Source organism: Lissotriton helveticus, chromosome 9 (assembly GCF_964261635.1).
Source record: "Lissotriton helveticus chromosome 9, aLisHel1.1, whole genome shotgun sequence".
NCBI lineage: Eukaryota > Metazoa > Chordata > Amphibia > Caudata > Salamandridae > Lissotriton > Lissotriton helveticus.
Genome location: NC_136070.1, coordinates 1,168,850,917 through 1,168,878,213, shown reverse-complemented (window position 1 = coordinate 1,168,878,213; position 27,297 = coordinate 1,168,850,917). Strand labels below are relative to the sequence as shown.

Below are 27,297 nucleotides of genomic sequence, written 5' to 3'. Positions count from 1 at the left end.
ATTAGACTCGGGTGTAAGGTCTTAACTGCACCATTAATAAAAGTTTTATTCAAAGTAATTATTTTCCTTTAGCAAGTAATCTCAGTCATAGTCGGACCCAGAAAAGGAGGAAAAATCCCCGCTATATCCAACAAAGAAGAACTCAAATGGATTTTTCGCCTGGACACTATGAACTTCAGCCTCAACTGAATGGAAGATTGGACAATATTGCTGTAATAATGTCTGTTAACTCTAACATTCTGTTGCTGCCGTTTTTCTCCTTTTCCCTTACTCGCACACCTATCCTGGCCGTCTCATCAAACCATTGCATCCACCAGCGCTCTAGTTGGACACCATAATTGCTGACCAATTCCATAGTTGGATTCTGGTCGACCTCACCTCCGTATAGGTCCCCTTGATTTTTCTACATGGATGCCCTGCACTGGCCACGAATCAAACACCCCGGTTTCTGTAAACACCACCTCATCCCAAGGCTCACAGGCTACAACAGAGTAATTCACTGCCCTATTATGGCTGCCTCATTAGACCAAGTTTCTACATACTTCAAGATGGTTGTGGTACATGCTGTGCTATTTTAATTCCCCCGTGATCCCACTCCTTTGCATGCAGTGGTACTTTTATCTGCAGCTCCAAAGTGGCAAAGCACCACTGAAGCCGAATTGTGGTCACCTCTTCCTTTCAGAGCCTTGATCTCCTTATAGCAAAAACAACAGTTGAGGGACAGAATGCAGAACAATGTCATACATTCACCCCAGTACAGAGATCTGGGCCTAAATCCATTGCGTTTTGCACTCCACACCACCCCAGTTCAGACATGGCCATATGCAAATCAGCCTTGACCCTGTGCCTCATGGGAACAGTCCAGCCCAAACTGCCAAGCCATGTCTTCCCTGGACCGGAATCAAGCATCCTAGGACCGGTTTCTGGCTATCAGCCGTCATCAGCCAGGATAGCTTGACTCCAGTGGTGTGGAGAGCACAGGACTCACGTCTGAGCATACCCGTCCCACTCGGGGTGACAAATGCAAAAACAACAGTTGATGGACAGAATGCAGAATAATGTCATACATTCACCCCAGTACAGAGATCTGGACCTAAATCCATCGTTTTTTTGCACTCCACACCACCCCAGTTCAGACATGGCCATATGCAAATCAGCCTTGACACTGGCTTTGGCAGTTCGGGCTGGACTGTTCCCATGAGGCATCGATTTGTTCACCCTAAGTTGGCAGGGTATGCTCAGACGTGAGTCCCTTGCTCACTTTGCGACTGGATTCAAGCTAGCCTGGCTGATGACGGCTGAAATGCCAGAAACCGGTCCCAGGAGGCTTGTTTCCGGTCCAGGGAAGACATGGCTTTGGCAGTTCGGGCTGGACTGTTCCCATGAGGCACAGGGTCAGACTGATTTGCATATGGCCATGTCTGAACTGGGGTGGCGGAGTGAGCTAAAGAATGGTGATGGATTAAACCCAGATCAGTTGACTGGGGGTGAGTGTTTGATTTGCTCAAGCGCTCCGTCCATCATCCCCTTTTGTATCGCTTTGATCTCCTTATAGGTCATGCTTGAATCCTTCAGGCGGTTTACCTGGGTAACTCCGCTTATGAGCACTCGATCAAGTGTGCTAATCTTTCACTTTTTCATGGTTTATAGCCTATTTACCTTTACGCTAGCCTTCCCTGATTTGTCTACCTTGACATAACTCGCAATTCCATCGTCTTGGTACCAAGTATTTTGGTGACCTTTGTTTCCCCGGAGGGTAAGCCCTGCAGAATATTCATGTATACTTTCCCTGAGACTCTGCCATGGCTGCCATCTCAGCAATTCTTAGGATACCCTTGATTTTTCTCTCTGTATGCCAATTAGATGCTACAACATAATCTCCATTCCTTCTGTTGTGACTACGCCAAAATGATATCAGTATGAATGGGCATACCATGACATAATGATGAGGTTTTTGCATAATTGTGTACTCTCTCTGTGTTGACACAATTTTATTTTATATTCGTAATTATGTTTGCTTCCCCTTCTTTCTTTTCTCTCTGTCTCCCTCAGTAAACCTACGGGCCAAAACTGATTTGTGTCCTGATGGTTATCTCATAATTATTGAGGATCAAAGCCTCATGGACCGCCATAAAGGATATTCATTTGTAACATATGGGCTGTATTTCTGTAATTTAATTTGTACTACATACATTGCTTGATTTGCACACAATAGCACATATTTCCTGTCTCCGATAAATTCCGTGTATATATTGTCTATTTTTATTTGTTTAATTTATCTTTAAACTTGTTTTTTGGTTCTAAAATATTTCTCTACCATGTAGTATTACTTTTACTCCAGGGAGCACTGTGCCCTGGAATGATCAGATACCCCAGGTCACTAGTGAGTCTCAGGTCTCCCTTGTGCTATAAAACATCATTTGCCTAATTTTGACCATTTCCTTTATGTTGCATTTGGTAGGGTGAATGGCTCAGAGTGAAGAAATGAGTAATGTGTTAATACAGAGTGACAGATCATGAGAAGAAAGACAAGATGACCAAAACACGAATACTTATGTGAAAGTCTCTTTTTGTAGCAAACACACCAGTCAGTACCATTAATACTTCAGCTAAGAAAGGCCAGTTAACTCGTTTAGAGTTAAACTGATTGTTCACAGGGTCAAATAATGCACCGAAGAGAGCAGCAGAAATGCTTTTATGTTGGAAACTCCATTCCTGGGATCTGTTTATATATTTCTATTATCTATTTGTATATGAGTGACCCAGTATGTTGCCCAGACAACTGGATACCCCGATCCTTTTCTTCAGTTTACATCATTGTGCTCTGTGTCACTCTAAAAGAAACTTGAGTAAAGTGTATGTCACTAAACTTGTGTATTTGGGATCTGGCAAACCCTTTTGCAAATGCTAAATAACTTCCTGTTTCTGCATTTATGCTTTTAGATCGAGGAAAAACACTGGTTCAGAAAAAACCCACCATGTATCCTGATTGGAAATCAGACTTCGATGCCCATATTTATGAAGGGCGAGTGATTCAAATAGTTCTGATGAAGGCTGCTGAGGATCCTTTGTCAGACGTGACTGTCGGAGTGTCTGTCCTCGCAGAACGCTGTAAGAAGGGCAACGGAAGAGCAGAGTTTTGGGTAAGTGGGACCTAGTTGTTTTTGGTTATAGATTATTCGTTTCCTATTAGGTCGCTTCTCATTTTTCATCTTTCCTGTCTATCCCTGGTTTGGATCCCACCTCATCTCTACTTGATAGCATTCCTTTACTTTGATCCCTCCTTCTATCCCCATTCTCTTTCCTCATAAGCTTTATGCACTCCTTATTCCTTTCCATCTTCTCTTTTTTCTATTTCTCTGTCCTCTATGCCCCATTTCTATCATCCTTCTGTGCTTGAGTCCCTTTGTACAAACTTAGTTCATCAACTTCTCCGATGATCCTAGTAGGATGGACTGAAACCTGTTGCTTTTCAGGTTTCGACCTGGCAAAAAGCTGCGCAAGCAGCGATTCGCGCAGGCGAAATCTTATGTCTTACACTGTGTGGCTGGGAATCCGCCCCTATGTTCCACTGGGTAGCTCTATAAATGGAGGCTAGCCATTGGAACAGAGATCTGTCTGTCAATTGCGGAGCAGATTCGAGGGCGTTCCGGCCATTTTTACTCATCCTGCCCCTTTGACAACGTCATGCGGCCGTGGGTGGGGTTTATTTATTTATTTTTTTGCAAATTTGTTTTGGCCATTCCGCGGCCGACCGCCGCCGGAGAAAGTCCAGGTCCAGGTGAGTGCTGGCCGTTCCCGCCGCCCCCCTCCCGCTGTCCGTGCTTTTCCCGCCCACCTCCCGCTGTCCGTGTGACGGTCATCGTGATGTGTTGACTTCTCTTAGTCTATCTCATGGGCGGAAAATGATTTCCAGGGGTCTCCACCTCTCTTGTTTTTGAAAGAAAGGCTTCTCCCATCTCCTCCCTCTCCCCCATTGTGTTGTGCTTGGCCCGTCCCTGGCCCCCGCTCCTCGGTTCCCTCCCCCTCCTTGCTTCGGACGGAGGGTTCATTACCTCGCCCCTCTTGTTCCTCCTTGGAAGCGAGACCCGTTATAAATCCCGGCTCCTCCCCGGCGCCTCTGGACGTGGTGCCAAATGGAGCATTAATCAATCTTCACCTCTGAGCTCATGCACCCCCTCCCTGGGGCCCCTACCGGCCTCGGTCCCCGCTGCTGAGGCTGCGCCCCGCATCCCTGCAGCAGCTCTCGCTGAGCTAAAGTTTATTGCGCAAGAAAACGCCCTTTCCTGGCAGCAGGCCTGGGAGAAATGCCCAATCAGAAACACAACAAAGGGGCGTCCTCGCACAGACGCCCTTGAGCGCTCCTCGCCGGCTCCTTGTCTTTATGGCGTGCTGATGGCATTGGGCAAGGGATTTACCGCCCCTGCGGCCCCTATACAATTGAAACGCGTTCTGCCCAGCTACACGTTCATATTAGTAAACAAATATTGGTATTTCTAAGCCGGTGGGCCAGCTCAGCAGGCCGCCGTGCAGATCACTAATTTGCATTCCGGAAGTCGAGAGAACGCACCATGGGGGTGAGTTAGAACTTAGATGACCCGTTAGGCAAGCGATTACATCTGTTGTGTGCGTCCTTCATCAACAGCTGTTTTAATTGTTAGTGTACACAAAGACATGTGTTTACATCAGGTTTTCAGGGGGCTACAACCCATGAACACGTATTCCTTTCCAGCCGTTGGAGGTCAGGAAAAAAAAGTAGGTTTGCGTTCATCCTCTTTAGACGTTCACGCAGGTTTGCAAATTTTTGGGACGCTAGTCAGTGTACTGCCCCAAGTGTAACTTGCTCTTGGGGTTTCTATTTCTTACGGCAATTTCATGCAGGTCTTACACTGCTATTGTTTCGTCGGGTAATACCTAGGGTGTGCCTTTCGAAGTGTTGTACTCGCCTCGGAACCCAAACCTTACCTCTGGGAGACAAATACGGGCTTTTCACGGTCCTTCGCTGCAATCCACATTTACATACCAACACCGTTTTATTTGCAGCTTGTGTCCTTTACTTACCGTACCATTGTGGACTTGAATCCATCAGTAACGTAGATACTATTCAGCCTTGAACAAGTCGTTTAAGACGAAACACATGTCGGCTGTCTGTCAATGTGCAAACGAAGTTAGACCCTTAAATCATATACAATAAGGACCTGTTTTCATTTTGCAGACCTTATAAAAGGCTTTGGAGTGCTCTGGTTGTAATTGTAGCCCTTTCTAAATGCATTTTACAGTAGCTTCTGCAGCTCGCCCTGGCTGTTTTTAGGTTTTGACCTGGCGAAAAGCTGCGTGTGTGTGTGTGTGACTGCTCCAGTGGGTGTGTGTATGTGACTGCTCTGGGTGTGTGTGTGTGTGGCTCTGGGTGTGTGTGTGTGGCTCTGGGTGTGTGTGGCTGGCTCTGGGGGTGTGTGTGTGGCTCTGGGTGTGTGCGTGTGTGGTAGTAATTGCTGTCTGCTGAGCTCGTCAGTAGGGTACAATAGGTCTCACATTTGCGAGAGATTAAGCTATTGGCAATGTAAATGACAATGCCATTTTTTTATCGGTTTTCAAAACCAACACATAAATACAAATGTTGTCATTTACAATGCCAATAGCTCTAACTTTTCCAAAGGCGAAACCGTTGCATTGTAAATGCTTGTTTATATGTAATGTCTCATTAAAAGCTAGCACCTTCAATACCAGAGCACAAACCTAACCACCCAAAACAAGCCAAAAACAGTCACAATTATAATGATATGTGCAAGAAATTTGTTAAGGGACATTATATTTATGCTTTAATTTTTTTATTATCGTAATTTGCCCAAAAAAGCTTAAACAAGTTATGCATATATAAGGGTAGAGACACCTATGGCACTGGTTTGGATCAGTCCTGCTGCAGGTAGTCAGTAAGAGTTCTTTCAGTAAAAGATTAAACAAAGATAACGAAGTAGTAGATGAAAAGTAATTTGTTTCCAGGGATTGGCAGATGAGGGCAGCCAATTAATGGGAATTTCCTAAAGACAATCGCAGAAAGCTAAATTCACGCTGCAAGGAAAACGGGAATACCTGATGCCAAAAGGAGAGTGGATGTGCAGGGAGGGAGAGAAAAGAGAAAATGTGCGCAGGCATCCAGAACGGACTGGTATGGGATTGTTATGTATCAGGCAAATCCACATATAAGGAAAGAAAAAAGTTGAAACAAGAGAACGTCAGCTATTGTAGTATACGTTTTAAACATGCAAAATGGATTTATGTTTTGATATAACTTAAATAATATTTTTATGAATTAATTTATTTTCAAGAGCCTATGAATTTAAGGTGAATGAGTTAACCACGATATTTGATCATGATGTTCCAAAGAGTGAAGCATTCCTTCTAGATTATTCAAAAAGAGGGTACCTCAGTTATGCATCCATAGTTTTTGTATTCAAATACGTATATTAGGCTAGGCATAGAATTATATTAAAGGACCACTGTGAGGTAAAAAAAAGAAAAAAGCACAGACACCCCCATATGCATATGCGCTAAAACGCATAGAACGCAAAAGTTACATTTGAAAATCGTTATTTGTCATTATTTAGATTTTAAGCGTAGGAGTTCATATTACAAAATGGTGGCTGATCATTTTCTGTGTACTTGCATTTTCCTTTGAGCACTTAAAAACACCGGCCATTAAAAAGCATAAAACTGTACTGAACGGAATAACTACTCTAATTTTGCTATGTGGCCAGTTTTCCGCAAAGAACAAATTCATGACTTGGAATGCTGTACTTGGACTATGTATTAATCCTTGGCAGTAGCCCAAGGCACGCAGACGCCAGCCACGAAGACTAGGCCGGTGAAAGATGGTTTGCTTTGTCTCATGGGGTAGATCAATAGTTATGTGCTTTCCCATACAGTAAATGGATGTAATTCTTCATTTCTTTGTAGATGCCTGTGTTTCATTACTTTACCTCAAGCTTGCATATTACTACGAGTAGGTTTCTCGTCTGCAGTACTTCAAGAAGGTTATAGTCTAAAAACGTAATTCTTGATTCAGTTTCTTGATTCAGTTTTATGCATTGTCTGCCTTTGTAGAAACTTGGATCTCAATTTTCTTTGCCACTCACAAGCCTTTGGAGATTGGTTTTCCATTTAAGGGTCCTATGCAAACCCATTTCTCCTGCCAAGCAGCAGCCCCCCTTAAAGATCGAGTCATGCTGTTAGCATTTTTTGTTTTGTTAGAAAGTACAGACATGCCCACTCAACGATACATCCACAATGGTATTTTAAGATGGTCTTACGAAGATCTAGCACAGAAAGAATGGATCTTAACACAGCTGGGGATGCATGTACTACCATTTCCTTTTGCAACTCACAATTTGCGAGTTTTAGCGACTCACAATTTGCCAGTCGCAAAAGGAAATTACGAATGTGTCTCAGACACATTTTACGATTCACAATGGGGTCGCAAATGGCCTGCCTCATCAGTGTTCATGAGGCAGGTCGCAATTTGCGACCTATTGGGAATGGGCAATAACACAGAGATGGTGGCCTACTGGGGACAGCTAACCCCATGTCTTTGTCTGCTTTTCAAAAACGAAAATGAAATGTTGGTTTCATTTTTTGAGAAGGCAGTGGTCCAATGCAGTGGTACCTGGGACCACTGCCTGCTCTTAAAAAACGTTTTCGCTGCCAACCCCTTCCTGTTTGTAAGTTGCTTACCACCGACTTGAAGTAGGCGGTAAACTGCGATTGTTTTGCGACCGGTTGCTAAACAATCACACATCCCCCTGTGACATGCAATTAGGAAGGGACGTGTTAGTCTTGGCATCCTTGGCATGGTTTCCACTGACTTTTTGCTTCTACCCCCTGTATTTCTGATGCTGTGCTGGATTTCGTTATTGCTGGCTTAGATGCTTTGCGCACTTTGCCACTGCTGATCAGTGTCAAAGTGCAAGTGTTCCCTGTCTAAATTGTTGTTACAATTGGTTCTCCCTGACTGGCATATTTGATTTACTGGTAAGTCCCTAGTAAAGTGCACTGAAGTGTGCCATGGCCTTTAAATGAAATGCTACTAGTGGGCCTGCAGCACTGATTGTGCCACGCACATGAGTAGCCCTGAAAAGGTATCTCATACCTGCCTCTGCATTGTCTGTGCACAGTTTGTTAACTGCCATGTCGACTTGGTAAGTGCACCCATTTGCCAGGCCCTAACCTTCCCTTATCTTACATGTAAGGCCCCCCTATGGTAGGTCCAAGGTATTGTAATTGTAATTTATATTTATATAGCGCATTATCACCAACGGTCTCTAAGCGCTTGCTTTGGGAACCCGTCCTGGTTTTTCCCTGTGAGATAACCCGTACTGGGCACCCCCAAGGTGAAAGCCAGGCATCCCGCCGCGGGGGGCCATAGTGGAGATTAAGCAAGCTATTGCCCGGAGTTGCAGAGTGTGAACCCGTGATTCGAGCAGGCACCGAAGTGAGAATTATCGAGTCTGTGGACATTTTGGTCTCAAGACCCTGCCGCGTCGGGAATTGAACCCTGGTCCCGGGTCTGACCGCTGCTTCATGGTCGGCCTCTTCTAACCATTGAGCCACACTTCTCCACTGTCCTCTGGGACAGGTGCCGTGTATGTGAAAGGTAGAACTTATACTGGTGTGTGTGATATGTCCTGATAGTGAAATACTGCCAATTTCGTTTTTCACTTTTGAAAGGCTATCTTGCCCCATAGCATAGACTGGGAAATGCTTTGTAACATCTTACAAGTATAACTTCCCATTGGGACTAGATAGAGATATAAAGTTTAGGCTCTCTGAACTCAGAATTTGAAAACACATCTTTTAGTAAAGATGTTTTTTAAATTGTGTGTTTGAAAATTCCACTTTCAGAAAGTAGGCATTTTCCTGTTTAACCATTCTGTGTGGCTCTGCCTGTTTGTGTATTGACTGTCTGGTTTTGGAGTGACAAGGGCTGGGGATGTGCATTCACTGTAGACATTCCACTGGGGGGTTGAGGTGTGCCTAGACTTCCTGGATGACTCAGTTTGAGCTGAATAGGACTTGGCTGAATTTAGAATAGGGAGAGGGGATTCCCTTGCACATGAATAGGGTCGGTCTTCCTTGCACAATGTCGTCTCCACCCCCTATGGCCATACTGCACCAGTGGTGACATAACTAGTTTGGACTGAGCTCAGACGCTTGCACAAATAGAAGAAAGACTTTTTGGGTTGTAAGTATTAGACCTAAAACTCTAGAACTTAAGATTACTTCTGGACTTAAGAGGAACCTTTGCCAAGTAGTAGGGCTGAAGAGCTGCTAGGAGAATTACTGCCCCTTTGCTGTGTGAGATTGGCCTACAGTTACTGTCTCTGCCAAGGAAAGGACAAAGACTCAAACTTTGATTTGAACCTGCTTGAAGAAGATCTCCAAGGGCCTGTGTGTGCTGGTCTCCTATTCTGAAGTCTCAGGGACACAAAGACTCACCCCCAGCTCCCCTGAACTATGCTGCTGAGAGTTCTGACCTGCTAGGAAGTACCTGTTCCAGTTCTGAGCCTCTGGAGGTTGCGCTACCTGCTGGAAGTTGGAAGAAACCTGAAGAACTAAGAAAATTGATGCATCGCTCTTCTTGCAGCTGTGTTTCTGAAGCAGCACCGTTGCGCGAGAAGAATCTCCACCCATCGCCGTGCCGCTGCCGAAACTGACGCAGCGCCTGCCGCCGCTGCAAGAACTGACACATCGAGGGATTGCGGCTAAAGAAACCGATGCAGTGCCGCCACATTGATCACTGACGCATCCCGGATTTCCACGCATCGTACCTGTGCAGCAAGTTTCCCCAACACGTCAACCGCGGACCAGAACAGTCTCTGAATCGACGCATCACTTCCCCCTACAGACCGGATTCGACTAATCGCTTCTCCTGCGTAGAGCAGAACTGTTGCATCGCCTCCCCATGGTCTCAGGAACTGATATATCTCTGTTTTTCTCAATGCTTTCCATCTCTGCTGCTGTTTGGCCTTGTGAATTTTGACGCATCTACAGGTACTTTGTGAGAAATCATGCATCCATAGTTTTCTATGGATCCACTTGCTTGAAACCTTTTTAACATCATATTCTTACTACATGTATGTTTGATTTTTTTAAATCATTTTTGGTCTTGTTGACCATCTATCTCATTTGGAGGGGTTAAAAAAATACAGCAACATTAAGTACTCACTATATGTGAATTTCCTTCTGCAACTTCAGAAAAACACGTCGTTTATTGTATTAAATCTTGTGGGATCGAGGCCTCTGCCTTTCTGCTTATTTGAGTACTGTACAGTACGTCACATGAGTATACTAGGTCATCAACCTGTCCATGTTTGCAATTACACTTATTTGCACCATAATAGAAGCCCACTTAGGTAAGGGAAGTAATAGCTGGAGAATGAGCACCACACAATGTGGTACCCCAACCATAGTGACTAAAGGGCCCACAGGAGAAGCTACAGGCAGCATAGTAAGGGGGAAAGCGCAACATGGACTAATTGGATGCTGTTGTATGTTTATTATTTTGGGTGTTAACATACCACAACCCAAAATGACAAACAGAGGCAGGGCTGACCAATTGATTAAAATTCCACTTTAATCAATTCATTGAACTCCCTAATTTCTTCCCACAACCTGAGTCAGTTGCGGAACAAACTTTCCATACTTAGGACATTAAGCGAGCCCTCCTGTACTACATTGATAGGTCTAAACCCTTTAGAAAGAGACAACAGTTTTTTGTTGCTTCCTCAAATACCACAAAGGAAAGGCCCTATCCAAATCGGGCTTTGCAAGATGGATCGTAAAGTGCATCCAAGCATGCTATGCTAAAGCTAAGAGGATCTTGCCCCATCCACCTAGAGCCCCTGACTTAAAAAAAAGGAGCTTTGTTTGCCTTCATGGGGAACATACCAATAGCTGACATCTGCAAAGCAGCTATCCGGTCCACACCACATACTTCTACTCAATATTATTATCTGGATGTGCTAGCCTGCCAAGAAGCCAATGTTGGCCAGCCAGTTCTCCGTACACTTCTTTAATCTACTGCAACTCCCATAGGCTAGCCACCACCTACGGGGAGAGTACTCCAAACATGCCTCAAATGGAAAATGTTACCTACTCAGCAAGCATCTGTTCGTGGCATGTAGTACTGTAGGTTCACTTGCGCCCACCCTTCTCCCTGGACACCTGCGGCTGTTGCAGTGTGCTTCTATCTCACTTTCCTCTTTTTTGATTGGACATCTCTCTATACATTGTTTAGATTTACATTACTTACCCGCCATGCAAGATAACAACCTAACAATGTAGGCGGTGACCAAACACTTTAACAGCAAGAGCAGGTCTCACAGTACCTTGTGACTTGAAAGACTTATTTGAAGTAAAATAGCTTGCACACATCTGGGCCCAACACTAAATGGTAGGAGTGTGCACAGCATGTGAATGTACAGCACTACATGCCCCAAATAGATGCTTATTAGGTAGGTAACCTTTTTCTTCCACTACAACTATAACTTTTGGGCTTCCACCTTCCTTAGCAAGTACAGCATTGTGTGCTCAGTGACTGCACAGCTGACACTGCTTGATTTTCAAAAATCGATACCAAAGGGGATGATGGACAGAGCGTTTGAGCAAATTAAACACTCATCTGGGTTTAATCCATCACCATTCTTTAGCTCACTCCACCACCCCAGTTCAGACATGGCCATATGAACAGTCTGGCCCTGTGCCTCATGGGAACAGTCCAGCCCGAACTGCCAAGCCATGTCTTCCCTGGACCGGAAACAAGCATCCTGGGACCGATTTCTGATTCATAATCCTCATCAGCCAGGCTATTTTGAATCCAGTGGTAGAGTGAGCGAGGGACCCGCGTCTGGGCATACACTGCCAACTTAGCGCAAGCAAAGCGATACCAAAGGATCATGAGTTAAGATTGCTTTGGGAATGTGGAATCAATGCAGTCCTGAGATCTTTTGAGAGATGCTGTAATTCGGTGGTATAGTCAGTGATGTTCATTCCATCTGGATGCAGTGCTTTTGAACAGTATATTCCGAAGATTCGCTGTAGTTCAATAGTTCTTCCATTATGGCATGTTGAAAAGGGAAAATCTTCAACTCTGATAGCAAATGGTCCTCAAGGTTAAAATGACTGGTTACAAGCTGGACAAGTTTTTTATTTGCGGATTTGTGGTTCCTGAATCATTACAGAGTTAATTCTCTGTTCCCACATATAGTTTCTTACAGATTTGGCTTGGCATTAAATCACATAAATAATGCATGTTACTATAGAGCATGTTGATCGAATTGCAAGACCTCGAACCCCCTTTTATATTTCCTTTTCCTTCATTTACCTCTACCACCCCTAAACCAAACCACATATCCCTTTACCTCTACCCAACTCTTAAACCCTAAACCACCCGTACCCCATCTACCATTATCCCCACCTAAACTACATTTTTTTTAAATAACATAAAAAGTATGTGATTTAAAACTCAATTTACCCTCGCTGTAAATTACTTCTTGGTACATGTACAAATACATATCTACATGGTATTTGCCTGTGTAGTAAAGGCTGCTGGAAAAGACAATTTCCCATATGAAACTCATATTGTTTAAGGGGAATCTAGTTATCTACCCTCCAATCATACAGTACTAACATGAGGGTTTGTGCAAATGATTTTACAGCAATATTAATTAGAGCGCCAGGCCAATATTTTTGTGCAAGTGCTCCATCACCCTTCTTGTATATTGTAAGCATTAGCGATCCTCTACAAAAAGATTAAATAAATGAGTTTTATGGCAATATTTAAAGAGGTGGTATGGAATCCTTGCCCATTCAAAGGAAATGTCTTAAAATATAGCAATGAGTACACCATCTGGGTTATCAGCCAATGACACTGTGCTAGATTAAATATAATTGTTGCATGTTTCCTCTTGTTAATGAATCGTGGATAATATACCAGGTGTGTGCCATTTTCCCTTCTTTGTCTTGCCCTTTCTTAAAGTTTAATGAATGGCAATTTAAGTTTTTACGCTCTGGGGAACCTTGTTTAACGTTGGAATCAGGAATCATATGCATATTGAGCATTCATCATCCCCTGATGTATTTACGCTCACTGTAGCAACTGATCAAGCACCTGTTCCCAAAACATGCATACATTACAGCACCACTATATCCTGTTTTGATAATGAAATTGCCTTTTTATGTCTAGAATGGCAACTTGAAGGATGAAAATGTTATGCAATCTTTCTCAGAGTATTCACAATTAAAAATGATCATAAAAGAATCCAACATTAAATTGCAAATTTAGTGTTAAGGTTAAAAAGTACTATCGCTCAATGGAATTCACATTGCATAAATCAATTCTCCACCAGGACAATAATTATAACAAATTGCACTATGATAAAATGCAACCTATATATAAAACAGTTATTACTACTTATTGGTCTACCTAATATAAAATAAATGGAAAAACGAAGGATAAAAATATAATTTTAAGAATAAGAGGAAAATAAATTACAATTTTGCCATAGTAACTAGAGTTTAGATTTACCCTTTAATCCGTATTTGGACGTCAGGCCCTATTGCTCACTTGCATTTTCTCAGAATTACTATTTTCTTAGTAAACAACATTTTCACTGTATGCCAGATTTTTTAATTTAGATCCTACATCAGTCGTTAGTTTGGGTCGGGTCTCTTTAGCTATTGCGTCAAAAATCTGTAATTCACATTTAGTATCATGGCAGAGGAATATTTCATTCCTACTGTAATCTATTGGTCAAAAGATACGTAGCCCAACTGCCTAAAGAGTACTTCTCTTTTCAGTGCAGTGACCGTGAAGTATTTATACACTTCAGTGGGCACATTTGCACTGCTAAAAGTATTTCCACACTCCTGCATCAACTGCACCTAGCTGTGATTGTGCAATTAAATGTGTTTTTGAACCTAAAAGGCTTTCCACAAGCCTGCTGACTTCACACCAGCAGTGATTTTGTACCTAAAAGTGATGTTGTACATGAATTTCTTTTTTACTACCAAGGGGCCGATTCTGATGCGGTTTGGAAGGTCTCCTAACGGCATTTGCTCTGTCCGAATGGGATCGGGAATGTCTTTCAGACCGAATCGGAAAGGTTTCCAACCAACCGATTACGATGCGAGTTAGGCTTTAGGAATATCCTAATCCGAACCGATGTCATTCGGAATGACTGAGCTATACGGAGCAGACTCGTACGTCTCTATGGGCCGCGTTTCCGAATGACCGATTACAATGCTGGATTCGGAAAGCCATTCTGAATCGTGCTGTCTGACTCGAATTGGCAGTCTGATTCAGACTTTGGGGGACATAGCGGGTCCCCCGGCACCTGGAGCCTTCCCAGTCGGGCCTGTGGGGGTACCCATTGCTCCTCCCTTACCAGCCATGCATAGTGTGGCAGATACCAGGGGTGCTCGCCACAGGGTACCCAATTTTCCCCACCACCCCTTTCTTCAATGGGAGCATATGCATTTGTCGGAATATAGACTCCCATTGAAGTCAATGCGAGTCTTACCCAATCGTATCTGGAAGCATCCGGATGCATCGTAATCGGTCGGTCGGACTCTCCCGAATCGGTCAGAAACCATTCCCAAACCAATTTGGTCGGAATTATTACCAAACCACTTCGGAAGCGGCCCCTAAATGTTGTTTGGCACCTAAAGTTAATTTTGCACTGAAAAGTGAATTTGCACCGAACAGTGATTTCACTCCTTATGGTTTTCTGTAGTCCTGTTAATGTTGCACTATGGGTGATGTTGTACATAAGTTGATTGTCTGCTGTTATTTTTTGATTTCTCAAATCCTAAATTTGCGGTGAATGTCGGTGCCCCACTGCAAGCTTTTGAAATTAAAAAATTGATCCAGCAACAGAAGGCACCGTTAAAGGCAGTTTGCACACATACATGGCATAAATAGTCTGTGCGCATTTATGTGCATTCGTATGTGTGCTTAAGAACATTAAGCCAGATTTATAGGATTGGCTAAAACTTATTTGATTACAATTTCGTCTACAGCCACAATGTTATGTTGATCCCACCCACTAAATCAACCCATTGTTCCATCTTGGGGACTTCAGGTTTGTCCACAATGGCGTGAGCTCGAGAATCTATGTAATGACATATTTACTGCAAATTTGACTCTATATGTGATTCAAAACCTCCATTAGTTCAGTTCATTTCCTGAATTTCGTTCTCAGCAAAATAATTAACAATTTGATGATTAATACATTGTGTTTTCATTTTGCAGCTCGACTTGCAACCTCAAGGGAGGGTGTTAATGTCTGTTCAGTACCTCTTAGAAGATACAGGTAGGAGAATGTTTATGGTCTAGCTGACTTACTGTGCTCAGCAAATTATTTGTTGTATGACACTATTGCATGACTTCTGGCACTTTATAGTTTGTAGAGATGAGCCTGCTGGGGGTCTGGTCAAGGTCTTTGGTCTTATTGAAGTTCACAACCTTCAATTTTCGTCCACAGTACTCGTGCACTGAATTGAAACGTAGATGTTCAAAGAACAGTATGGGACTTTGTTGTAGTGACTTCAGTTCTTTTATTTGACAAGATAAGTAAACGAAGTTCAGAGTATTTTCTGGTGTGTCAAAGGGAGCGTAAATTGTTTAGGTTCAGTGTCTACATAGAATGCACTATTAACAAAGTCAAAAAATTACCATATGTGTTTAACATGTTACGTATTTTAGCAAGCTAATGAGAGAACAGTGTGCATGTAAAGATAACATTTAATACCTCAGAGAGGTATCTCATCTTACAATGCCTCTAATCATCGCAATCCGAATAAATATGCTTATTTCTTATCTAATATTTAGTATAAAAAACCTTTCATAATGCACAGTAACAAATATTTGTAGACAAAAACAAGATTTCTTTAGTCTATTGAGTCCTATAGTACAAACTTAGATCACTCTCATACTTGCAATTCAAATTATTTATTGGATTTCTATCTACTTTCTTTAAATCCCCAATATGTTTGCTTTTTGTGCACCTCTACAGGGGCATGCTGTCTCTGTACTTGCCTCAGCCCTCTTGTTCTTCTGTAAGGACAGATGCCCTCGCGTGTAAACACCGCAGTGGTAAAAAGTTAGATCTAACAAGTCCAGGCCACCCTGATGGACACGAGGACCCATTTGTAATGAAATGTTCACATAGTAGAAGTGACTGGTGCATTGAATGTAAAGTCTAATTTCCATCTTTTGAGACCTCAGGCGAAATAATGTAATGCCTTCAATACTGGATGGAGAGATTGAGGAAAACCAGAGCAGGAGTATATGCTTGGGGGCTGGCAGCAGCAAGCATGGATTGTGGCAGCATTTAACCATACACTATGTAATGGGACATGAGCTGAGGCAACTGCTACCGTCCTCCTTACACAATGACTTTTGGGGAAAATTCATGAAGGTGGCACAGGAGAGGGGAAGTGGTGCCTATTGCTTCTGGTAAACAACACGCTTTCTGTTAACGCTAAATATGATGAGAGGCTCGACCTTAGCTTGCCTCTCGTTGGAATCAATTACACAAGTTTTGCATCAGTGACTTGTTCAGACATTATTTTTCTGCATTTTTTTTATTTCAATGTGCTCGCACTTCAGCTTAGAGATGGTGGATACCCTGCAAATAGCTCCTGCTTCTGCCACTGCTTGCTTTGTGTGAGCCCAAGAGCTCTGGCTCTGTAAGCTGCAGAGAAAATAGGCCACCTAACTCGTACCTAAGAGTGATTGTTAATCCAACCAGAGCATTTAATAAACTTGCATTGAGAACTGGTTCCCAAGATGCACCTTCAACCAAATTAAGATATTTGGTCTTCTTTCATGGACCTCGCCACAGTCACTGCCCCTGCTTATCTGAGCTAATTGCACCTACTCAGGGCTTGAGAATGAACTAACCGGTGAATCGTGGTCATCAAAGCAGAGTTTTGGAGGAAATATGGCTCATTTGGTTAATTCAACAACTCTATCTGACCACGTGCCCAAGTCAGTCACACAGAAAAAACATTTATGTAGACAATTTATTTCAATTCACAAAGTTTTTGCCGAGATCTGTGTTAGTGAGATTGGGTTGGAAATGGATATGTTTTCACAAAATTGATTTATGTTAGCTAGAAGTTCAATGTGTATTTGCCTATTGCTGGGTGCATAGACAAGGGTATGTGGCAGTGCAGAACCTTAATAAAGGCATGCCTCTGTGCCTACTGCTATTACTTTTTAAGACAGGCATTTTTCCCAACATCTGGAAAGTAGCATCAATCTGTCCACTAATAAAAAAAAAAAACTAGTTTAAATCCTTTGGATCATATTAGCTATCGACCAATCTCGTGCTTGACGCTCCTAGCTAAGATAGTGGAAGAAGCCATGAATCTTCAGCTGGCAGAGTTCGTTCAGAAGAATGATCTTCTGGACCCAACACAGTTTTGTTTCAGAAGTGGTTGCAGCATTGAGATAGCCCTGATTAATGCAACAGAGGAGATTCAAGCTGCTCTTGATCCAGGAGGTAGAGCAGCCCTTGTTTTGCTCGATCTGTCGACGGCATTCGACACAGTCGATCATGGGCTGCTGATTGATCGTCTTCATGACATTGGTATCAAGGGAATCACCTTGCCACTTTTGAGGTGCTTCCTCACAGGGAGAGAGCAACCGGTGGCTTTAAAAGAGGTAGTCTCCAAACCTTGCCACTTCCTTGTGGGGTTCCTCAAGGGTCTTCTTTAAGCCCACTTATTGTTTAATGTTCATGTAACTTCACTAGCAATTCTGATCAGGTCCTTTGGTTTCTCACGAACATCATATGCCAATAACACAAGAATTGCTGTCTTTATCCAGCAAAGATGACAACACAGGAACTAGATTTCATGACTGTGTGCGATCTGTCAGCAATTGGATGAACAACATTTGCCTGAAGCTAACTAAACTCTGGTAAAACAGAAGTTATCCTTTTTGGCAACCAGGTTTCTCTCTGGTCCCCAGCTTGGTGGCAAGAGGAATTAGGAAAGGTACATACTCCAGCTATAAGGCAAGAAACCTGGGAGTTCTTATGGACAATAAACTCACTTTTGGAGATCAAGTCCATGCAATCACCTCTTCCTCATACTATAGTTTTAGGATCATAAATAAAATCCTTCCTTGTTTACCCTCAGATACACAGAGAACAGTAGTATTTCCTTAGTCCTTTCAAAAATATACTATTGCAATAGTCTTTATCTTAATATACAACAATGACTTTTGAATAAACTTCAATCTGTGCAGAATGCAGCTGCACGATCCCGAAATTTAAATTCATTACTGGTTTCCTTCCTCACAAACTACACTGGCTCCGCGCAGACAGCAAATTTGGTTTAAAGCCCTGAGTAATGCCTACAAAGTACTACATGATTCTGGCCCAGATTTCATGTTACAGAGTTTCAAATGGTATGAGACAACCAGAAACCTTCACTCAGCAGGGGCAAAAAGACATAGAGTTCCTAATTTCAAAATTGCTTCCTGTGGAGGCAGATGTTTTGTGACTGGTACCACTAAAATCTGGAATCTGCTACCCCTTTAAATCAAGGACATGCCCAATCTTATGTCTTTCATGAAATCAATGAAAACATGGCTTTTTACTAATTAATAGGGCCATTTTTTCTTTCTGTTCAGTAAAGCTAGCACCAAGACGGATAATCGTGCACTCTATAAGTACTGTTAACATAACATACTGTCACTCCAGTCTCACTAATCTCATCAAGAAATCCTGCTTGGGAAGGATTAATGGTTCTTACCAATAAAAAGAATACCCTACTTGATCTGCAGGGCCCTGTTCAGTAATGGTCTTGCAAGCCACATTTATAAACCATATCCTGCATCTAACTTAGTAGTAGAAGGGAATTATTTTGCATTTCCTTGCACTGAGAGCAGATATATTTCAGTGGCTTTAACTTCAGACTCGGGAACCTGGACATCTGAGTTCTAATTCCAGATTCAGCACTTGACTGAAAATGTTAAGGATTAAGGGCAAATAGCCTCCCTGACTTAGTATTTTCAATAGGGCAAATGTAGTGCAATGTAAAATATGTCACATGTAATAATTTAAATGTGAAAAATCTGCTCTTCATGTCTCCCATCACTCTTGAAAATGTTGCTCACCAGCAAGGTGTGTGCTGTATACACACTAACCCATACATTCATGGATACGATGGTTGACGACTGTCCATGATCCACATGGGGCTTGGTAACATTAGTGGCCCCGTCTGTCTTAGCCATACGATTTTGAGAAGCCAAAGAACAATTGAATAATGGAGAGCACCTACTCTTTTACTTTTCATTTGGGACCAGTATTTCAAAAGCAACAACAACAACATAAGCTTTATTCGACAGTAAATGTCATAAAAGCTGGGTACATAAAAAATCAAATTACACAGTTTACAACATTGGCTAAGAAAAAAAACAAGTAGTTAAATAAAATCGATACAACAAGATATTAAAATAGAGAAAAGATTTAGAAAAAAGTTAAGAACATATACACAATATTATTGTAAGTTAAAACAAATAAGTTATTAACACTTTAAAAAGTCCCAGCAGGACTAAAAACATATTTCATTATCATTGATGGAAAAGTCCTGCATTCAGTTATTTGCAGGAAGCAATTTAGATCTTATCCACATCCATCTTAAAAATGTTGCCATTGGTACTGCATACGATAAAGATGGATCAGTATGTAAAATTCTCATGGCTACACTCGACGGGTTGGTGCCCATATTACTACAAGTCGGCACCAGCCATGCTTTACAAGGGGCGACATACGCAGGGCATACAAACAGCACATGTGAATATGTTTCTTCCAAGTCAATGCAGTTTGGACATTTATCATCGTCAGTGGCAAACCATTTAGCAGTAAAAGAATTCAGGGGTAAGCATCCTGCTCTAAACTGGAAATACAGTTTGCGGTCTAGCGGCTTGGAGATTAAATCCCAATAATTCTCAGCAGCCGGGCATCGCTTTATTTGCAAAAACATTCCTGTCAATGTTGTGGCATCAATTTTTCTGTTAGCTTATTGTACAATCAGTTCCCAATACCTTTGCTTAATTAAATCTTTTGATGGGAACTGGGTGCTGTTAACGGCTTACCACAATGATAACATTCCCATACAGGTTAGAGAACTTCTGATGTCACACAACCAGCTCATTTTAAGGAAGCAATCAGCCTCCATTATATTTCTAAGACCTTCTGAGAAAATGGCCAGTTCTGGTGTGCACCAGATTCTGCGCCAGTAGAGGATTGTGCATAGTCTTGCTAAATCTGCTAATGCTTTTCTGCCTAGATCTTAACCCAGAGGAAGCATAGGTCTACTTTGAGGTAGGCGTGTAACTCCCCGAAAACACCTGCTCTCTGATGCAGCTAGTTGAGACAATATCTCAAACTCTATAACTCTGCACCATACAGGACTGAGCTCATTATCTTGGAGCTGTAGATCTGCAGCAATGGGGTGAGAGGCTTAGTGATGTTTTGAATTCCTTGGTCATGATGCTGGCTAATTGCCTGTGTTTTAAAACCATGGTATTTACGTGTGGCCTCCAACTTAGTCCTTTATGCTAGGTGATACCTTGATAAGAGAATGCATCTACCTGCGCCAGGGGTATTTCAGAAGCATAATTTGAGCTGCTTTTCAGACCTTTCCGTATATTAGTCCTTTTCTTGGTAATAAGGACCGTGAGGAAAAACAAACGTTCTTTCTCATCTAAGAGGAGCAAATGATCCTCACAGATATGGTTGCCCTTTTTAAATCGAAGTGTACCAGACAGTGCAGCTGTCTGGTTTGCGAACAACTTCTTTGGGACATTTTGAAAGCAGACCTAAGAATGTATTCTTCCCATTGCTTACCAGTGGCTTTGTAACTCCTATTCGATTTCTTTCTAATTGTTGGCTTTATTTGTTTTCAGCTATTCAGCTTGAGTTTGTCCCTCCCATGGAGCATAGCCTATTCACTGCATTATTTTTTGAAGGCTCACTTTCTGTAAACAGGCCTTTAAATCTTTAATTTGCTGTGCATTTAAACCCACTGGTCAAATGTTAGGCTCGGTCTCCCAAGGTAGCTTGGTGTTTACTTTTCTTTCGCTAACTTCAAAGTGAGAGTATTTATGTGACAATCTTGCTGTGAAAGGAAAGGCTTTTTCTAGCACACAACAAAATGTAAATGTCTGTGAATGTGCTGTGCAGATATTTCAGAATATCTCGGAATTTGGAAAGCAAAAATGAATCATGTTTTTATAATTCTGAGGTGTGGTCGAAATAAATATTTTAATACATTAAAAACAAATCAGTACACTAGTTGATGACATTTCCACACATTATCATCTGTGCAATGTATACTTTTATCAGTAAAACTATATGTCTGTGCAAATGTAATGGTCTTTTCAAGTGAGAATTTGTTGTCTGTAACGGCTGAGCACTCCCACAGCCTGCATACTCCAATCTACAACACCCTACTCCACTCTGATATGCCACTCCACTCTGACTTCACTCCACTCTGCCATTCCAAGCCACTCTAAGGTTGGCAACTTCACTCAACGAAATGCCATTTGAATGTTCGACACACGGCTCCACAGAAGTCCACTCTACAACACCCCACACTGACACTTTACTCCACTATAATCCACACCATTCCACTCTACTTCCCTCCACGCCACTCTACTCTCTTCCACTCTGACACTTTACTCCAGACTTGACTATGCCCCTCCATTCTTCTCCACACCACTCTACAGCACTCTACTCCACTCAATACTACTCCACTCAATACACTTTACTCAATACCACTCAACTCCATAACTCTCTATGCCACTCCGACGCTCTATGCAACTCCCTCTATGCCGCTTTACTCCACTCTCCGCTATAGCCTACTACTCCACTCTACTATTCTATGTGACTCTGTGCCACTCCACTCTTTGACACTCTATGCCACTCCACAACACTCTACCCCACTACACTCAATGACACTGCACTCTGCAACACTCCACGACACTCTATGGTACTCCACGACATTCTACTTTACACTACAACACAATTCTTCTCTCTATGCAACTCCCTCTATCCCACTCCATGCCACTTTATTCCACTATACAACACTCTTACACTCTACACCACTACTCTATGCCCCTCCACTCTACTCAACACTCTGCCACTCCACCATATGACACTCTCCTCCACACTATGCCACTTCACTCTACGACAATGTACTCCACTCTGCGCCAAGGTACTCTACTCCACGGTACGCACCTCTCTGTATGCCACTCCACTCCTCTGCTCTTTACTCCACCCTATGCCGCTCCACTCTGCGCTACCCCACCCCTCTCCACTTGGCACCACTCTGCTCTACTCTAAACCACTCTGCTCCAATTACGATGCTGTACTCCACTCTGAACCCGTCCTCTCTACGCCCTTCCACTCTTCGCCCTCCATGACACTCTATGCGTCTCTGCGCCAAAACCCTACACATCTCCATGCAGCTACCGCACTCCATTCTATTCTCCTCTGCACCACTGCACGCCACTCCAACATTTTACCCCACGCCACTATGCCACTCCTAGACAGTCTGCACCACTCCAGGACACTACACCACTCCACCCTGGCACTCCACTCTACACCACTCACTTTTAGTCATGTTGCACAACAGCCACACAGGTCTACAACATGACTAAAACACATTTGCAAAGCGAATAGCGCTTGCGTAGACTAGACCTATTGGCTTTGCCAATGCTTGTTGTGATTAGGGTCCTTGGTGAATATTTCAAACTGCACAGATTGTTTGCATACTGCAAGATTTTTGCACTCCTTGTGTCTCCCTCATTGCAATTTACAGCGTTTGGGCCATCCATGCACCCCTCCCGTACTCAAATATATTCCACTGGCAGGACTCTTCGACCTCTGATGTTTTACAGTCTTCATTCCCATTCTCTGGAAGTCTCTGAACCCGTCGCTGAGACTTGTTTGCCGTCCTCGGTAATTTCCAGAAACTCATAAGAGCATTTCTGTTTACTTCTGCAAATGTCTGGGTTTCTTTTCCCTTCCCTGTAGCGCCAAGAAACGGTCACGGGTAAATGTGTGCTCTCTATACATAACAAAATATTCTAATCTAATCCTGGAGATTACCTCACGCATTTAAAGGGTGAGACGAAGATGCGCTCAGAGTCCCTCGCGTGCAGTGTGCCGTCCCCATGGTAACACTGTGGTCTGACCCGCAGCCGCTCGAGAGCAGGCCCTGCTGGTTTGGGAAGGTTACGTCACCCGGTGCTGTATGCGCGTGGCTGTGCACTTCTAAAGTGCTCGGTGGAGTCTCCTGAACCATTAGCAGTTTTTCAGTTACATTTTTCAGTGTAGAACAGTTGTGTTTCTCATTATGTAGCGAAATAAAATGCTGAATTCACACGCACGCACATTTGTCGAAATATTAACACATCCTCAAGTTTGCCAGCCAATGGCTTCGTGCAATTAGATGTAGAAGGGTGCACTTAAACTCTTTCCAGCCTAATGCCCCTATCACGTGCTATAACCATTAAAAATAATGTAAAAATCCTTCTTCAAATGAGTGATTAGTGAGCACCAACGAATGAAAAATGTCCAGTCGGTGGTTTCGAACAATTAAAATTTACTTTAATACAAATTCCTGCAATCAGGATATCCACAGCTGTAGTATTTGGAATACCTTCTGTGTTTATAGGGTGGCATGTTTGTGCTCCTGCAGAGATCCTGCAGTATAGTGTAGAAACAAATACACTAAATTTTCCGGTTACTGTCTGTGCTCTTTTAAATACTTCATTTTTTTCAGTGCCTTCGACAGAGTTTAACTGAGTTACACTGCACAGAAACCACAATTGTATGATATATATGAATGTTATTTTGTTGGAAGAACACAGCTTTCGCTAAAGAAGCACTTTGAAAAAAATCTGTTCTTATTTCGGGTGTAGTGTGTGTATACAAAGTAATTTGGAAAGTGTGTTGATTGTAAAAGTGTGTGTCTTACTGTTATTCCACTTTGTCTAGGTGCGTGCTGTACGTGTTTACCCCTGTTGTTTATTGGTGCTTCAAAAACAGTTCTGGGAAAGCGTTTAGGCTTTTAGGCGAGGCACGTTTTTTCGTTTTGGATGTCAGGTCTTTGTTATGTTTGTCTATTGGCACTGTTTGTGTTTATTCAGTGATCTCATACCGGCACTGACTTCTTTACTGTTCTCAGACGTATAATTTTCTGGAGGGCAACATAAAAATCTGGTAATTGTGTAACCTTGCTATATTATGTGCTACTGTTTAACTTTCGAGAAAAAAAAATTGGTTTAAAAAAAAGATCTTCTGGGGAAAGTAGCAGATGTCTGGTAGATGATGGCTTCCCTGTAGCAGGTTTTGTTTCCGTGTGGGTAGGACAGTGCTCATGTACTCAAGCCTTAAGTCGAGGAGCGTGGTCATAGCAGGTTTGCTTACCTCTGTTGTTCATGTGTCTTTCTTTTGGGGGAAGATGACCGGTGCCTGCGACTTGACCGCGTCGCTGTAATAGGCTGTGTTTTATTTGGTGTCCGTTATTGGGACACTTCATATTTGCTCATCCATTCAGCAAGGGCCCTGGACCTTATGGTTGTTATACTTTGAGGTTCCACCAGCTGTGCTGTGACTGCAATGGGGTACAAATCTCGCTCCCGTACTTTTCCCACACCGATCTAGTCTGTGTGTCTCAGCCCTTCTCTGCTTGACTTCAGGGGCGGCTCTAGGCTCATGGCGGCCCTGGGCAGGGAGCGTAGGTAGGGGGCCCCGGAAGAGGGGGTCCGGGTGGGGCGGAGCGCGGAGGCCAGTGAAGAGGGGGGGGGGGTCAGGGTGTTTGGAAGTGGAACAGAACCGGAGGCCGCCAAATCCCTGCCAGGGGCCGCCACGCTAATATGTATCCATCCTCAGAGGAGTATTATATTAAGGATATATATTGGCGTGGTGGCCTCTGGGGTTTGGTGGCCCTGTGCAGGTGCACAGCTTGCACAGGGCTGGACTGGCCATAGCGGGCACCGGGCAATTCCCCGGTGCGCCGCACGGGGGGGGGTTTTGGGCCCCTGGGGGGGCGTTTTTGTTACAGGGCCGATTTTGCAGCATATCGGCCTTGTCGAATACCGGCTCCAAAAAGCTCAGCGGCACCTCCAACCCCCCCCACCCCCCCACCCCCGAGTAGGGAGGGGGGGGCGGCCGAGCACTTTGCCGGGGCCGGTTGTGGTTCCCAGTCCGGCCCTGAGCTTGCACATGCCTAAGGCCGCCCCTGTTGACTTGTTGGTTGTTGAGTATGGAAGAGGTCACAAGAAGGATGTCTCAATTTGTTGGGGACGAGCTTGTCTCCCTCCTGCTCTCCAGAAGCAGGAGACAAAAACCGATATGGCTGAGACACTGTGGGTTTCAAGAGAAATGCTGCCACTGACTGCAGTCTGCTGGTTAGAAGACCAAATCCAAGTGAAGAATAGTTATAGCATCATCATGGGACTACAGGCCATTAAAGATGGAGGCGATGTGTATTCTTGATGTGTGGGCCAAATTTGGATAAGCGATCCGAGTAGTCATTTTTTTTTTTTTAAGTGATATTGGGGAACAGGGCAGTGCTCCCTTTCCCAACATTTTAAAATGGCAGAGGGAGGTAATTGCTTAATGAATTAACCTACAAAAACATGGAAAACCTACAAATGTTGAGGGACCTAAGGAACTAGAAAATAAAGCTCAAAAGAAGAGTGTAATATTTACTGTAATGAAGCCTCAAATGGTTGGGAGAAAGCTTCCTGCTTACAAAGGTTGGCATGTATGCTTGCCACACAGCGAGCGCATAGTGTCGGTCATGCACATTAATTAAAGTGACAGGATGTTGATGAAACAATTTCACTTGTCTTTTACATTCTGCCTCTGCCATAACATGTGCGTGACTGCAAATCCCTGAAAGACAACCTCCCGCCCCAGCATTCAGGTCTTTTCTCTCATTAATATTTCAGTGCTGCCCTTCTTGCAACAGCTCGCACGAGAAAAACATTTGTTATCTAAGTCAGTTTGCCTTTGCGGTGGTCAGCCACGGTTTTTGACACCCTACCAAGGAAGTTGCAGATGAACATGAGTGTGAAATTGTGCGTCTTCTAGGTTCCTTTTTATTTCTTGTTCAGCTTCGAGAAAGAAAACCACGAGTGGCAATTTAAAATATGTCACGACCAAGCAGAGAAAGGTTTTTCTTTTTTTTACACTGAATCTGACCAATTTTCTGAAAAAACTAAGTGTTTGCTGTTTAATTTATTAAATGCATCTTCATGCATTTTCATTATTTTAACTAAGTAAAAAAGAATCCTGTACAAAAAATATATTTTTGAATTGGAAGGACTAGGAAGAAAATGGGTTTCCCCAGCAGGTCTCTATAAAAGGGCACAACACTTATTTCTGAAACACATTAGAGCAGGGGGACTGGAAATATGAGCTGTGAGCTGTTGAGGTGGTCTCCCCAAAAATTTCCATTTGAATACTCGGACTCCTTACAAGTTCAGACCTCCATGAAGCGTATTTAGTCTTGTTTCTAGTTTGGCAGATTGTCTCAAAAAACACTGGGCAAGTTCTTTCTTTCCTGTGCCTTTTTCCCGGTTTTCGTTTGCGTGGCAACTTCGTAGGTGAAAGTAACCTGATTGACCCTTTGAGCTGAATCTGTGTGTTTGCTGCACTTCTGGGCCTCCAGTTTCCATGCTTGCAGATCTTACAACCTGTCTTTAGATTTAGTAAAAGTGTGTGAAGTCGTGGAGCAGACAGGCTCCTTTTGTTGAAAAGCACCCATAATAGGCAGACTGATGTTTCTTAGGACCATGAATATGAAAGAAAGACTACAGGACTCTTACTGGCTACAACCAAAACATCTGAAACTGATGTACTCTAGTTAAGGTATTTGTAAATTGCAGCATACTCCCTAACCTACAGTATCCAGACACTAAAAATCCAACCTCACTCAGCATTACCAAGGGGACCTGCTTTAAAATCAGCAGCAAAACTGGAGACCCCATGTCATTTAGGGACTGGAAACAACTACAACATCAAAAGTTTCCTGAATTTCAACAGGTCATATTCTTACATAGGTACAGTGGCATGGAATTTCATTTTACTTATGGCTGCTGCAGTCTAAAAGGACTTTTTCTCCATGGTCTTTAGATGAAACCTAGAAATCTCCAAATGAAGCTTGTTTTAGACCTTAAAGAGCGTTCAGTGGAGTACCATCAACATCTGC

At 43.0% G+C, this 27,297-nt stretch overlaps 1 protein-coding gene across 7 annotated transcripts in view; it reads left to right on the top strand.

Annotated features, from left to right (window-relative positions):
• PRKCD (protein kinase C delta) overlaps positions 1–27,297 on the top strand; it is a 408,906-nt gene that overhangs the window by 217,940 nt on the left and 163,669 nt on the right. For all 7 annotated transcript variants that reach the window (XM_078661638.1, XM_078661637.1, XM_078661636.1 and 4 more), the window contains exons 5-6: positions 2,944–3,143; positions 15,305–15,365. In XM_078661638.1, coding sequence (XP_078517764.1) covers positions 2,944–3,143; positions 15,305–15,365 — 261 coding nt within the window. The remainder of the gene's footprint in view (positions 1–2,943; positions 3,144–15,304; positions 15,366–27,297) is intronic.